General features: G+C 34.5%; 2 protein-coding genes across 2 annotated transcripts; one reads left to right on the top strand and one right to left on the bottom strand.

The window, feature by feature from the left end:
• The first annotated feature begins 59 nt into the window (after positions 1 to 59).
• On the top strand, positions 60 to 2,956 carry LOC133702978 (sugar carrier protein C-like). The gene is made up of 4 exons (XM_062127352.1): positions 60 to 359; positions 549 to 868; positions 1,532 to 2,161; positions 2,267 to 2,956. Exons 1-4 carry the CDS (start codon positions 227 to 229, stop codon positions 2,747 to 2,749), a joined length of 1,566 nt encoding a protein of 521 aa, XP_061983336.1. The 5' UTR covers positions 60 to 226; the 3' UTR covers positions 2,750 to 2,956.
• A 6,871-nt stretch (positions 2,957 to 9,827) lies between these two features.
• LOC133702603 (vesicle-associated protein 4-2) lies at positions 9,828 to 13,143 on the bottom strand. The gene is made up of 7 exons (XM_062126912.1): positions 12,617 to 13,143; positions 11,996 to 12,066; positions 11,526 to 11,607; positions 11,286 to 11,404; positions 10,509 to 10,586; positions 10,254 to 10,373; positions 9,828 to 10,178 (listed from the first exon to the last, which is right to left on the bottom strand). Exons 1-7 carry the CDS (start codon positions 12,789 to 12,791, stop codon positions 10,119 to 10,121), a joined length of 705 nt encoding a protein of 234 aa, XP_061982896.1. The 5' UTR covers positions 12,792 to 13,143; the 3' UTR covers positions 9,828 to 10,118.
• Positions 13,144 to 16,008: the final 2,865 nt, after the last annotated feature.

Below are 16,008 nucleotides of genomic sequence, written 5' to 3'. Positions count from 1 at the left end.
TAAAAAATATTAATGAACTTGATTCATAAATAAGAAAATAGTTTTCGACAGTTCAATAATAATTCTCTTTAATGAAAACAATTTGGCAATTTCTATCTATAAATAGACTGGCCAAGCTTGTCTAAAACCTGTCTTCTTCTTCTTGTTTTTTTTTCCTCTTAAACACTAGCTACCATTTCTTTGATCTTCTTATATCATTTTCTTGGTGCAATTGAAGCAAGCTAAAATGCCTGCAGTAGTGATAGCTGTTGGTGACAACAAAAGGGAATATCCAGGCAACCTTACTCCTTTTGTCACTGTAACATGTGTTGTTGCAGCCATGGGTGGCTTGATCTTTGGTTACGATATTGGGATTTCTGGTAATTCTTTTTACATCAAGTTTAATGCTTTGAAACTTGATTTTGGCATTTGGACTTTTTTCAAAATATAGTCACGAACTTTGAAGAATGCTTTTCTTGAATGTATTGTCCACAAATATTACTCTCAAGAATGTTTCTTTTTTGATATATATATTGATGATTTTGTTAAGTGAATTTGTGATTTTGCAGGTGGAGTTACGTCCATGCCATCATTCTTGAGGAAGTTTTTTCCATCTGTTTACCGTAAACAGCAAGACTCCATTACAAACAAGTACTGCCAATATGATAGTCAAACACTAACCATGTTCACTTCTTCTCTGTATTTGGCTGCTTTATTGGCATCACTTGTGGCATCCATAGTCACTCGTAAATATGGAAGGAAACTCTCCATGTTGTTTGGAGGTCTTCTCTTCTGTGCTGGCGCCATCATCAATGGTTTTGCTAAAGCTGTATGGATGTTGATTCTTGGTAGAATCTTGCTTGGTTTTGGTATAGGCTTTGCCAATCAGGTATTCTTAATGTCTTTTTTGTCTCTCTCTTTTTTACGATTCTCGTTTTGATTTTTAGTTGCTAGTGATTGTGGGGTTGTTTTGTTCGGGATTATTTATTAACTTTTTGTGTTTTAGCATTAGAGAAGCAAAAATAAAAGGTGCTGCATGTTTTATTTTTTCTGTACATGATTTCATTGTTTTCAATGGAATCTTTCTGGGTTTTGAGTACTAAAGCATGTCATCTTTGTTTTCTTGTATGTTGTTGAGTTGTTTCTGATCCGGATATGGGCTTGTAGTCCTTTTTAAGTTAAACAAGATTCAATGCTTTGTTTGGTTCCTGAGAAAAAAAGTAGGGAAAGAGTTAAAAGGAAAAGAAAAAAGGTGATTCCAATTTCCGCTAATGTAGCAAATAGCAATACAATTGAAAGAATTCGACTGAATGATAAGAAATAAGACAAAGTGAGGTACTTTGTTATTTTATTATCTTTTGGAAGTCACGGTTGCCTTGTTTTTCTTCTGCATGACATCTCTGACACTTTTTCTCCACAAAAAGTTAACTTGTTGACGCTACAGCTTTGAACCGAAAAGTTGCAACTTGATAGCGGCTTAATTGTTAATCTAAGCAATAGAAAACAGGGTGATCAGAGATTTATTGGTTTTGATTTTTGCTTGTGATTACAGTCTGTGCCACTCTACCTCTCAGAGATGGCTCCGTACAAGTACAGAGGTGCACTCAACATTGGTTTTCAATTATCAATCACGGCTGGTATCCTGATTGCCAATGTATTAAACTATTTCTTTGTTAAAATCCATGGTGGTTGGGGATGGAGATTGAGTTTGGGTGGTGCTATGGTTCCTGCACTCATAATCACAGTTGGATCATTAGTCCTTCCTGACACTCCAAACTCTATGATCGAACGTGGCCAGCATGATGAGGCTAGAGAAAAATTGAAAAGAGTTCGTGGTGTTGATGATGTTGATGAGGAGTTTAGTGACCTTGTTGCTGCTAGTGAAGCTTCAAAGAAAGTTGAACATTCATGGAAAAATTTGTTGCAAAGAAAGTACAGGCCTCACGTAGCTATGGCTGTAATGATTCCATTCTTTCAGCAACTTACTGGCATCAATGTCATTATGTTTTACGCTCCTGTTTTGTTCAACACGATTGGTTTTGGTAATGACGCTGCGCTCATGTCTGCTGTGATCACCGGTATTGTTAATGTTGTTGCTACCATGGTTTCTATCTACGGTGTTGATAAGTGGGGAAGAAGGTTTCTCTTCCTTGAAGGTGGCTGTCAGATGTTGATATGCCAGGTAATTAACTTGTTTACGCAAGAAATTAACTTTTTTCGTGCTGTTGTCTTGTAACTTTGGAGCTCTTAACACCCTTTTTTTAAAAAAACTTTTGTCAATGTCCAGATAGTTGTAGCAGCTTGTATCGGTGCCAAGTTTGGAATTGATGGGAACCCTGGTGAATTGCCCAAGTGGTATGCTATTGTTGTGGTGCTTTTCTTCTGCATTTACGTTGCTGGATTTTCCTGGTCTTGGGGTCCTCTTGGTTGGTTGGTGCCGAGTGAAATCTTCCCATTGGAAATCCGATCAGCTGCACAAAGTGTCACCGTGTCTGTCAACATGCTTTTCACATTCATAATTGCCCAAGTTTTTCTAACAATGCTTTGCCACTTGAAGTTTGGGATCTTCCTCTTCTTTGCATTCTTTGTGGTGCTGATGTCCATCTTTATCTACTACTTCTTGCCTGAGACTAAGGGCATTCCCATTGAAGAGATGGGACAGGTATGGACGACACACTGGTTCTGGTCACGATTTGTTACCGATGAAGATTATCCCAAGGGAGGAGGCTATGAGATGACCAAAGGAGGACAAGGCCCGAAGAGTGTGTAGTATAATTAAACTTGGGCTGGATCAGTTAGTTGTCTCTTTTGGTTTTTGGTAGCAGTGCATGCCCTACTGCTTTCATGTCATAAATTATATGAAATAGCTCTGAGATTTGTCCCGAAATGACGAGTGTCCAGAGCTTTATGTAGTCAACAGAAATTCCAGTGCATCGATAAGAATCTATTATGTGAAAATATTATTAATTAAGACCAAGTTTAGTGCACAAAATAATTTCTTCCCCTTCATGCAGTGATTCTTATTTTACAAATAATTGCTTAATTTACTGATGTGTATGCACGAAGGGCGAACAAGAAGAACCCTTTTCCTAGCTAGCATCTAATTTTATGGTGTTTGCTTAATTCATCACTGCCTCAATGAATTCGATGGAACAATTCACATCTCATGATGTGTTGTTCTCGGCTGATTATCCATTCACACTAGATATCATGCATACATCTTCAGCCGATTTTTTTGAATATTTTGAATAGTTTTTTTTGGCTTCACCTGGCTTTAAAGAAGTTAAGTCATATGTAAAGAAACGACTAGCGAATATTAAAAATTTAAAACCAAAACAAAGAAACAATACAAAATTCTGCCTCATATGTTACATCCTACACATATTACTTCTTGTTTTTATTAATTAATTTCGATTAGGATATGCTAACTTGAAGTCACTCGAATGATTAACTTCGTAGTCTAATTGACATTGCTAATTAACTTTAAAAAAAAAAGTTAAATTTTTTATTTTGATTAATTATTTTATTTTATTTTTTCAAAATTATCATTTGAATATAAAAAAAATATTGATTTGGAATAAATCCATACTAATCCCATGAATTGATTTAGCAAACCAACAATTCAAGATTTAAACCAAGTCGAACCGAAGTAAGATATCAGAACTATAACCGTAAAGGGTATAACTCAACTGGTCAGACTCTTAATTTGTTATTTAGAAGTCATCAATTCGAGTCTCACAAATCTTAGGGTTATTGGAGGCTCATATAATCGTTAAATTTAGGACTCGTAGAATTAGTCGAGGTGCACACCAACTGGCCGAACACCCACATTATATATATATATATATATATATATATATATATATATATATATATATATATATATATAGTACTATGTTTCTGACTGTCCTTGTCTATCTTCGAGAATTTTGCAAAGCCATGCACCTTTCATAGTTACCTAGGCCATGTTTGTTTCCCGGAATTCATTTTCCGGGAAACCACTTTCCAAACTTTCCTGTGTTTGTTTGCCATTAGGAAAGTTGGTCAACGGAAAACACTTTCTGGTCAACGGAAACACTTTTCGGTCAACGGAAAACACTTTCCAGTCAAAGAAAAATTTGGTTTGATTTCTAGGAAAGTGTTTTCCCTTTTGGCTGTGTTTGTTTTCCGGAAAGTGGTTTCCGGGAAACCACTTTCCAAACTTTCTTGTGTTTGTTTGCTATTGGAAAAGTTGGTCAACGGAAAACACTTTCCAGTCAAAGGAAAATTTGGTTTGGTTTTCAGGAAAGTGTTTTCCTGAAAAATTTGGGCAGAAAACACTTTCCGGAAGTTGTGAAAAATTTAGAAATGTCATTATTTGCTAATTATATCAAATTTAATCCTCAAACTTTTGATTGTTATATATAATTTGTTTTGAATATTTATTTTTTAATTTCATCTATTAAAATTTAATTTTTATATTAATTTTGGTCCTTATTTTTATAATTGCTATTTGCTTTTTTCTTATCATTTTTTTATTGAAATTTTTTATCTATCAAATTTGGTCCTCATTCTTTTGATTTTTACTTATTTTATTTGAAATAATTTATAAAATGTTAATTATTATTATTTTAATTTCTTCACCTTTCATTTTTTTTAATTTTTTAGATTTGATCTCTATTATTTTGATTATTATTTATTTTATTTGAGATAATTTATGAAATTATATTTTTTTTTTCAATTTCATTCTCATTCAACTTTTTAATTTGTAAGATTTGTTCCTCATTATTTTAATAAACTTGAAAAAATAAAATATTAATAAGTTATTTTCCAGCTCATTTTCCATAACATAACCAAACACTGGAAAGTGTTTTCCAACTTATTTTCCATTACACTACTAAACATCGAAAAATACTTTCCCGGAATTCACTTTCCAAAAAAAAACTATTTTCCTGCAAACAAACAGGGCCTAAGCTAGACAAGAAGTTAACGAGTGTGGCGATTGTTGATGCCTATGATTGTCCAGCGCGCTCATGGAGAATCTCTTACAGTCAAGCCATATCTCCTTGACAAAATCTATTGGATATTACGTGAGCAAATTTGGGAGGATTATGTTTGCTTAAGTTGTATAATTATTTATAATCTGGCCATAATTTTATCAAGATTAACCCCATTGCCCAGCGCAAAAGGGATAATGCAGAGTCATGATTATGCTCGTCCTCTTCCTGATTGCTTGTCAATGCCATGAAAACCATTGATGCCCATTGTTGAGTTAAATAGAGGGCACATCGCATGATGGATGGATATTGACTCTAAATAGTGTTTTAAGCTACCACTGAGATGGGTCCAAATGCAGTGGTAATGACTTTCACTCCAAAATCCCCTTACTTTATCAAGGGCAATCTTTAAAAACTGGATGCCAAGGTTTTTTTTTTCCTGTTTTTTTCAATGTATTTACCCGTCTGTTCACTGATAAAAATTGAAGGGCAAACCTCAAATAACTCCTCTAACTGTAGAGGGATTCTCAATTGAGTCCCCAGATATATTTTTCTTATCTCATTCAAGTCTTGAAGAGCCCTTAAAACTCTCAATGATTCCCTCAACTGAGATTCGATTTATTGTTGTGAATTGATTTGAATTTGCCCATTATCGAACTTCTCACCTACCTTCAAAATAAAGGATGATTTCACAGTTGATAAGCCCAGCTGGGTTCGATAAATTGGCCTTGAAGAACTTGAAACTCGAAACCCAGTCCAAAATGGGTTCTTAATTAATTATAGCCACGATTGATTTATTATTAATGATCGCCACAACATAGATAATGGAGAGCATATATGCAGGTGGGCAGGATGGGTGGCACTTCACATCAAATGAATGGATCAAATATTGCCAAAATTCACGACTTTACTGCAAGTGGAGAATCGAGTTTCACATGCCTTATGAGTAGCATTTTTTCTTTTTCTCATCAATAACATCTTTCGGTGATAAGCGCAACGGTGAATTGAATCAATATTTGTACCGAATGGATAACATATTTCAAGGAAAAGGGAGACATTACAATGAATTTGGTTTGGTCACGGTCTTGCAATGAAACAAAAGGAGAATCGCATGACTAGCTGGTCTTTTATTGTACTAGGGCACCTTTGCCTCTTCTTCTCCAATATCCCTCTACGGATATGTTTTTGGATAGGAAGATAATGGATAAGTGCATTTAGTTCCAGTGCTCCCTTGTCCTTCTCACTGTCTCCCTCGATTTGAGATGATTGGAAAGCAAACTTGGGAATCATGTGCCATGTCTTTTTACAAATGCTAGTCCTCGTATCAGCTCAAAAATGTATTTGTTCTTCATCTTGTTATTTAAAAAGGGATTTTAAAGAACAAGATCTATACTCATTTTTTGCAGTGCCATCACAGCATAAACATGAATTTCATTGACTTTTATGTTTTTATTATGGTGGACCGCAAAAACAAGCAAGATTTAATCTTATGTTTTTATTATGATGCACCGCAAAAACAAGCAGGATTTAATCTTAGTGTTGATAATTATTTCAAACTCTTTTTTTAATAGATATGTGGTTGTAAATCTTGAAAAACCTTACATTATAGTCTAAAAACTTTGAAACTTTTTCACTATACCTTTCAATTTTTTATGCTTTAATTTCACCCCAAAATCACTCCCCCCCCCCCCCCCCATCAATTCTAGATTTCTGCGCCTTCCACCCCTGGTTGTGGTATGCAAGAACCAATCTTTAATCCACACCGAAAAAAACAAGAAGAAGAAGCAGTAGCAGTAGCAGCAGAAGAAATTAAGTTGATAATGATGTCCCACACAGGCACCTATTTTGGCATTGGATGCGACCCAGATGTGCTTTATCTTATTAATTATATATTTCTTGGAGGGAATAATGTGTTGATATTTTTTTCTATCGTGCTTAGCTTACATTCCTTCGATAGCCATTAATAATGTCTCCCATACATACATGGATGTGATCTTGTGTACTGTTGCTAGCTGAGTCCAATTTTTCTGTCTTGCTCAGGAAAATAAAAATCTGAGTGAAGATTCGCCTTGTTCTTATTATACATGATTGAATGCTTGGATAAAGTTTACCGGCCATAAAGATTTGATTCAACGTATAGGTCTCTAGAGCCGGTTTAAGGTGAATAACTCTTCAGCAAGAATATTTTAAAATATTTAAGAAATATTTTTATTAATATTTTTTATTTATATCTACAAGTGAAGTGAAGTTTATTTTTGAGGTTTTTTTTTTATCAAATGAAATCTTGATCGTACAAATAACTCTTAGCTTAAACCGGATATGTCTGTATGTGCCATGCCAGGGGTAATGAAGCTCACATTCTACCTGTTATTTGCTCATGATCCGGAATAAATAAGACCATGGCTCTATTATTTTTCATTTATCTTTACACGTTATTCATTCCCACCACCAAGATTTAATGTGCATGGCCTTTTTATAGGGCATTTATGGAGGTTTTGGAGCTTTATGAACGAAGACATGTTACTCACAACAATCTTTGTTCTCATAACACGCCGGTTGCCGTTGTTTTTAAAAATATTGTTCTTGAGAAGAGAGGTATTATCACCTGCCGTGATAGTTAGCTCCTGTTAACTAGATTAGATCACAGTTTTAAGAAAGATTTTAAGGGAAAAAAGGAAGGAAAGAAAAGAAGTTAGATTAATAAATGGTCTGATGAAAAATCTACTTTAATTAATACAGCTAGATATATGGGGCTGTTCATGTATCTCTCGACTGCTTGATCTAGAGTACGGTTGGTCCGTCGCTGGTCATATTTGTTCATGTTAGATCAATCATTTGAAACTTTTTCTGCTTTTCTCTATTCAGAACATTGAAATTCACAGAACTTTTACATGCTAGTACTGATGGACTTGCTTTCATGTTGCCTTTCTTTAGAGATTTTGAGCACAAATCTTTGCAACAATATATACTAAACTCATCAGGAGTCAAGAATCTCTCCTGAACCATGAAACCACTGACTACAAGATTGGCAACAAAGACTAGCAAAAACTCAACTAACTAGCAACCTTGTGTCCAGCAATTCATGTACATCACTCTCTGAAAGGACTCTTCAGCCTGTTTTCTCTTGCTCTCTCCATCACGGCCCCCATTACCACCAGAGAAATAGCTTTTCTTCCTGGAACTCCAAGATCGAAACGTTGAGTTTGATTTAGAACCATGACTAGGCTGGCCTTCAATCCCAGCCAAACTAGCTTCCATGCAGTTCCTGCTAGAGTTACTCATCTTTCTTGAACTCTCTTTGCTTCTCAATGAAGTACGGAGTACTTAATTACTTCCCGCTTGTGACTATCGTTTTTTCTCTTACAAAAGTGAAGGATTAGCATGCCCGTAGATATAAGGAGTGACTGAATGGTGTGGGATGGCCAAAGAGGCGGTTTTACAGATACAATGGAAGCAAATCCAGAAGCGGAAGCCATGGTTTTATTGAATTTCCATTTGCTGGGGGGTCCTTTGTGATGTCGAAAGAATGCCTGGGAAAATCTTATCCGCCAAAAAAACGTGGCGGTTCATGCATGTGACAACGAAGGTAAACAAGTCGGCTATAAAATATTTGAAAATAATATAAATTATGTATTAAAATTTTATATAAAAATTTTATGATTAAAATAATTTTTTAATATGATATTATAGTTTTAATAATTAAATGTTCATAAGTTTAAATTTTACAGTTTCTATTTATTTAATAAAAATTAAGTATAAAGTAATATGGATCTATGAAAATTTAAAATTTAAAATGTTTTCACTTAAAAGATATATTAAAAAATAATATAAATTATTTTATCTAAAAATTTAAATTTTTAAATGAAACGATTCTTTACAGGAATGCACTCAAAACCTATTGTCAGCAGGATGGTGCTTGATTAACTTTCAGTTCAAACGTTTCTCTCTGCTAGCTCTTGTACCATTAGAGCTGGATATTGTGATCCAGCATTCAGGGGATTAAACTGCAAGAACATGGAGATTATTCACTCACTGTTCATCGGACTGTGGACAGATTATTTTGGCTTTACGGAGATTAACTTTTATCATTTACACCACCAGGTAAGCCTCTCCGCTAGCTTTGCTTAAAACAGGTCATTCATGCTAAAGATTAACGAGATTTAAGCATATAATAATTTGATTAATTTGATTACTGAGTTCCTCGTCATACAGTAAATTACTCCTTAGTTGCCAGACTCGTGTAGGTTGAGCAAGTTATATATATATATATATATATATATGGTATTTTAGAAAGAAAATAACTAAATTGGTAACAGCGCAGCACCTTAGTAATGGACAGTTAGCGATTGATTTATAAATAGAAATAAAAACATAGAGACGCAATATAGGACTTCTTAAACCCGAGGGACTGATTAATTATTTTGCTAAAACCACAGGGACTAGATAAATACTTTACTACCTTATTAGGATATGTTTGAGATAGTGATAATTATTTATTTTCAAAGTAATTTTTGTTCAAGTATTTTTTATTAGTAAATGTATTAAAATATTTTTTAATTTATTTTTAATATTAATATATCAAAATAATCTAAAATATTAAAAAAAAGAAATTTTTAAAAATTCCGAGACGATGGTGTAGCAGCTAGAATTCAGAAAGGGCAAAGGACGCTTGCAAACAGCTCATAGTTTGGAGACGCCCAGATTAGGGCATCAGGTTTTGCTGTCCTTCCCGGGTCATGTCACAGGCTGCTCATGGGCCAATGTATTCACAGGCACATACTAACAGCAATGGAGTACCATGGAAGAGTGCCAATGAAATGACACAGAATAAATCAGCAAATGGGATCTGATTTCCCTCCATATCAACACTCATTAAAATTGAAATTATGCGCTTTACTTTGGGTAAAGATCAGTTATTTCTGAAACAGGAAAACAAAATCACAAGTATATACAGGCAGATGGAGAGCGAAAAAGTTTTAGTACCTCAAATCACAGAATTCACTTCCCAGTTTCTCTTTACACACCATGTTGAAGTTTTCCTACATGATTTTCTGAATACAATATCCTTTGCATTACACGAAAAGGGTGGAGGAATTTACTGAATGGTGGATTGTATAAATTCCATTCATCATACACAAATGCACCTTGAAGATAAATGCCACTCTATACTGAGTCTACTCCTTCACCCTGCTGCCGAGCAAGGTATCTCTCTCTTCGCTCTTTCTGTACAAAAGGAATGGACAAAGATTAGGGAATTTCACAGGGAAAGTTTGGAAAGCACAACACTTGACAGCTCACCCATTCATCTATAACTAGTCCTTCACCGATAATCCTTGGGCCTGCATCTTCTGGAGGCTTCTTGCGTGCCTCAACAGCTGCATCAGCATCAGCCAATTGGCGCTTCAACTTTTCCAAAGCCTGTAATTGTATGAATTGTATGTCATTTGCCAAACATAAGAGAACGGAGGTAACATATGAGAAAACAGAAAACGATGGATCCTAAAGCACAGATTAATTTGATTCCATGATTATTGACATGTTATTGATACTTACAGGACTGGGACGCTCTGGATCTAGAAAAATAACCCGCAATATTTGCTCTATTGCTACCTGATCTTTCTGCTCATCAAACTGTAGAGACAAAGCATCTAAAGTCACTTCATAAAGTTGCAACAGGAGATCCAAACACAAAAATAAAGTTTCAAATAGACCATAAAGCAGTTTGTAAAGATATTCTAAGTGTCCATCCAACAAAAGCAGCCAGCCACACAAGATGTAATTGAATCCAAAATCTATCATGGTTATTCTGCAAGGAAAACAGGCACATATTCTCCAGAATCAACAAGTGAAAATGATGGCATCTGGCTTTCAACACAAGATGCCACATCCCATTACGTGTAAGCTGTGTCAGTGCACTTCACATAATTACATTACAGTGAGCAGCCTGGCCAAAGCCAGATAACATCTTTATCAGAAAAGCCCCTAAGAAAGATGAAACCAAATGAAATGAATGTGCAGCCCTTGGAAACATCAAAACTAACAGTAACAACGATGCCTAAGATATCTATCTGTCTCGTTGTGCCTATTGACCTCCTCAGAAACCAAGATACTTGCCTGTTTTTATGAAGAATTTGCAATATGACACAACACTCACCCCAAGCAGAACATGTTTCAGGCCCAAATATATCAAAATAAATGAATGGGACCAAGACCATTTATCACTAAGACTATTGTTGACCAGCATAGGTTCATATTAAAACACTTAAATCAATGGGGGGGGGAATAATAAAAAAATGAAGAAGAAGAAGATAAAGGAACCATTCTACACACCAGCTCAGGTACATAGTCCATAACCCCTTTCACCTTGAGGCTCATGATTTTAAATTTAACCTTGCTCTTCTGTTCCATTGGTTTCTCATTATTTTCTGGAAGCTCAACAAACTTGAAGACTGGCATCGAAAATCAAGAAGATAATTTTGTAAGAATAGAGTGGAAAGACACATAAAATAGCTAAGATACATTCTCTCCTCAAAGCACGATAATACGAACAGGGAATGCAACAATAATTACCTGTAGCAATGATACTTTCCCCAGGTGCAAGAATAGCCCCAGGAGGACGCATGAAACAGCTTTTCGGTGCAGTTGTCTGAAACTAAATCAAGAAAAAACAAAAACAACTCATTACAAAATCCAGTCACACACCTGATACAATAACAAAAAATATCAAGCACAACAAGAAACGAAGTGATCTAGAACGAAACGTGTGTGTACATACATCTATAAACTACACATCTAGACTCTATGAACCCTAGTTATAAGACCTAGCCTGGCAGATCAACCTGGTGACCCAGGGCTTGACCCGCCATTCGTTTTTCTTAAAATAACGTCATTTTGGTTTTTTTTATATAAAAAAGAAGCCTGGGTTGACCAGGTGAACCCACCCGACACACGAGCCCTCCTTGGGCAGGGTTGACCGCCGGATCAAGTCTTATAACTATGCTATGAACCACAAAAACAAGGAAGAAAAATTTTAAATGTACCTTAAACGCTACATGTGACTTGCTAGTGTTTTTAATCCTGATGGCACTCCGGACCTGCTTGCCAGGTTCATCTTAAAAGAGCACGCAAAACAAACATAATTAAAACATTAATCAGAGTAATAGCATCAGAAAATCAGTAACACAATTGGAAACAAACAAAAGCAAATAGTTCCCAAAACGAATGCAGTTGTAAATATAACACTGATCCCCAATTGAAAATTACTGATTCTCTATATGATTCAATGAGTCAGGGCATTGATTATAAGGAATTTCTTTAAAAGACAACATCCTAATTAATCATCACTAAATTACATTGATCATTTGACTGCATGAATTTTGAAGTAACAAGCTAATGAAGATCGTAACTTTCGAGCTTTCTCTTCTTAATATTTCAATTTTATTTAAGTAAAGAAAAGAAAGCATCTGGGAAATTATTATTTTTTTTACTTTTTTTTTTATTTGAAGAAATTAAAGTCAATTACGTGCGGTGACTTTGAGTTTTAACCAAATTCATCCTTGTTAATAAGGACAACGAAGGAGAAACTTAATTATCTCAATTTTTCTTCAAAATTAGCAATTTAAGTTTGTTCTAAAAATTAAGAGAGAGAGAGAGAAACTTACAAGGAAAGTAAAGCTTAGAAGCTGGATCGAGTTTAAGACGACGACGAGTAGGCAAAAGCGATCTAGCAACAGAAGAGACAGAATTGGAAGGGTGAGGAGGATTAGAAGATCCTTCAATTTGCGAGTTGTGCTGGTGATTATGGTGGTGGTGCTGCTGCTGCTGCTGCATCATCATAGTTGGAGTGGTAGCAGTGGTAGTAGAAGAAGAAGAAGAAGAAGAGGGTGTCGTGTTTGCGTCGCTTCCTCCTTAAAACGGCAGTTTAAAAAGTCCCCAAACTTTGTTATTGTTATTGTTATTGTTGTTCGTATTATCGGCGGGTGATCTCTGGTCCGCTATGACCATATTAGATCATCAGGAACGGGGTCGTTTTTGCGGGGCTTCGAGACTCAGTTTTGGTGGTGGTTTCTTCTTTGAAAGACATGGGGAGAGAGGGGGAGAGTTGAAGGTGAGGAGTAATGGTGGATTTGGAGAGGGGATTTAATTGTGTTTGATTATTTGGGTTCATGTCCAAGTCTTCTTCTTCTTTTCTTTTTTTTTTAAAAGAAGAAAATAGCTTAATAAATAAGTAATATATATATATATATATATATATATATATATATATATATATATATAAGAAAAGGAAAAATCCATGGTGCTTCACCGTTCATGTCACAAAAAGGATTGGAAAAGTCCATGCTGTGTTTACTGTTCATGTTAAGGATTGGGAAATTTCATGGTGCTTAAGCTTCATTGTTATACAAATACTAAAATAACAAGAAAATATTATGAAAATTTTTAATTATGTATATATTAGCAGTGAAGCATCTCCCCTTTTTTTTTAATTCCATTTTTTCCGAATTTATTTTTTTCACATATACTCTATACTAGAAGGATTGGAGAAGTTGATGGTAATTTTTTATTCTTTTTTTTTAATTCTACTTTTTATTTTTTTTCTTTTAATTTTATACTTTAATATTTTATTGATTTTCAATTGTAATTTTATAACTTTAGTATTTTATTAATTTTAAATTAGTTATCATAATTTCTTTAATTTATTTTTTATAAGATTGCTACACTCTTAAAAAAATATCATGTCATTTAATTAGTGATAAATATAATCTTGATATTGGAGGTGAATCCAACGGTTAATCTTTTACAAGAAAAAATATAGATTTTAGTTTTTAGTTATCAAGTTTTGCTATTTTCTTCATTCTAAAATGAATAATCATGCCTTATTTTTTAAAAAAAAATTGGTGTAAGTAATTTTTCTTTTAGTTGAATATTAAAAAAAAAATAAACTGTTAAAGAGGAAGGAAAAAAAAAGAAGTAAAGACTTCAAATTCGCACATGAGGTTCCACATAATTTTATTTAAAAATATATTAGAATATTTTTTTTTATTTTTTAAACTTTTAATATTAGTACAATAAAATTATCAGAAAATATTAAAAAAATTAAATTAATATTTTTTAAGGTAAAATATATTTTTAAATTATGTTTATATATATACACACGCACACATCTATCAACAAGGGAGCTCTTTTCCTCCTTTGAACGTTATGAACGATGAGATTTTGGAAGAAGGAAGCTTCGATTTGTGGCCCCCTCGCTAGTCTCCAATCTCCATTGATTGATGCTAGAAACAATTTTGCTTTTTTTTTTATTATTATTATTTTAAAAAAACTTGGCGTTGACGTCAGGGTAAGTTGACTTTGGAAAAAGGAAGTGGTTGGATTTTTGGTGTTTTTGGCTTCATTGGAATTTAATTTAACTTTATTTGAGATGGTGGGATTAGTTGGTTAAACCCATGTTTTCACTTTGATTATTGATTATTGATTATTAATTATTTCAGGACAAAGACCGTTTTCACTCTTTACACGTATAAATTTGTTCTTAAGTGGGATAAATGGACAAAATTGTTCTCCTTATTTACCAATAAATTAATGGATCAGTAATTGATAAGGGAGACATGGAGTCAACCTAAAATAAATTAACTTTAACTTGTTTTTTCAGATTTCCTGTGGCCAGTATTTAAGACAATGTCTCTATCATCATTAGAAAAAAATTAATCCAGCTTCACATTAAAAATATTTTCTAAAAATATTAAAATTATGTGATTTTATTCCTTTTATTTTAAGAAAAATGATGTTTTAAAACTGGATTTTGACTCAAGTTTTTGATTAGATCAATTATTCTTTTTATTTTTTTTGATCGGACAAGATCGAACCCTAATGAATACAGAGTCAGCATTTGCAGCTCTCCCAAGTTTTGAATATGAATTCATTAATCATTCCATTAATTTTGTGATTAACTTTTCAAAATCCCAATTGTTTGTTTGATGAAATTGTTCGGTATTACAATCCATGATAATTTTGTGTAAACGCAAAAAACATGGTTAGAAGTCAAGCTTAATCAGTTAGAAGTAATTCCAAGACGAGATTTTGAAAAATCTCTGCTTGAATTTTCGAGCTGTGGCTTACGGCATTGAATTTTCAGTGCTTGGAGATGACTATCTTGATCAGGACGACATTTATGAACTCCCGAGGGACATGATGAAAGTTCTTCTTCTGGACTTTCGTCCCGTCAAAGTAGTTACCTGGGATTTATTGCTAATGATTCTTGTTTAGCCTTGCCGGATTCTAGCCAAGATGGAGGTTAAATTCTTAGAAGGGTGCCCTCTCTGCTTTCTGAACGCAAGCGTTTAACATTAGAATCGTGCTTCTTGAATGAGATCCTGTCTGCGACACAGGCCTGCCAGGAAGTACACCGTACTTGGACAAAACAATCATGAACTTGACCAATAACCACCTCCACTCATAATTGTTGAGTTGCTATTTTGGGTGGATAAAGTTGAATAAAACAGATTCTGTTTGCCTTCACTGAAAATTTAGTGTTGTGTTTCAGCAGTTTTCACGAGGCACGGTGAAGAAAAGCCCGATGAGGAGGAATATAGGAAGCCTCCGTTGATAGATTTTCAGTGTTGTGCGTCACATCCCAAGATTGTTAAGATCACTGAACCAGGGAATGTTGGGAGCTGATAAATCCACTAGTTCACTACTTGGTTAAGAATGCTAAGGTTTTGGACTCTGATCAGAAAGGTTATGTGAAACATGAAATGATATATATTGCATAGAATTTTCCGTTTCGAGAATTCATTTTGTTTTGTTCTCCTAACACTAGGAGAGGAGGCGCCACCCCTTAAAAAATGAGGGAGGTAGCGGGGGAAGGGATCAAACCGACTGTGCCTGAGGGCACTGTTTACCAAGAACACATGCCTCTGCAAAGCGCGAAGGATGTGAAGTCTGATGCCTCCCAACGTGCCATCTGCCATGAAGAAGGCAAAATTGCAGGTGATTCTAGTTGGGATCACAGGATTATGGTCTGCATTAGCTTCTACTTTGAAATCAGTAC

The sequence above is a fragment of the Populus nigra genome, chromosome 9, assembly GCF_951802175.1.
Source record: "Populus nigra chromosome 9, ddPopNigr1.1, whole genome shotgun sequence".
Lineage (NCBI taxonomy): Eukaryota > Viridiplantae > Streptophyta > Magnoliopsida > Malpighiales > Salicaceae > Populus > Populus nigra.
Note: the sequence above shows the minus strand (reverse complement) of the source record. Positions and strands in the feature narration are given on the sequence as shown.

Excerpts from the sequence above, each read along its gene's own strand:
- LOC133702978 (XM_062127352.1), top strand. The coding sequence starts at position 227 with ATGCCTGCAGTAGTGATAGCTGTTGGTGACAACAAAAGGGAATATCCA. Across the intron at positions 360-548 it reads TTACGATATTGGGATTTCTG|GTGGAGTTACGTCCATGCCA; the intron begins GTAATTCTTTTT and ends GTGATTTTGCAG. Across the intron at positions 869-1,531 it reads GTATAGGCTTTGCCAATCAG|TCTGTGCCACTCTACCTCTC; the intron begins GTATTCTTAATG and ends TTGTGATTACAG.
- LOC133702603 (XM_062126912.1), bottom strand. The coding sequence starts at position 12,791 with ATGATGATGCAGCAGCAGCAGCAGCACCACCACCATAATCACCAGCAC. Across the intron at positions 11,405-11,525 it reads GGAAAGTATCATTGCTACAG|TCTTCAAGTTTGTTGAGCTT; the intron begins GTAATTATTGTT and ends TTTCGATGCCAG. Across the intron at positions 10,587-11,285 it reads TGGACTATGTACCTGAGCTG|TTTGATGAGCAGAAAGATCA; the intron begins GTGTGTAGAATG and ends TTGTCTCTACAG.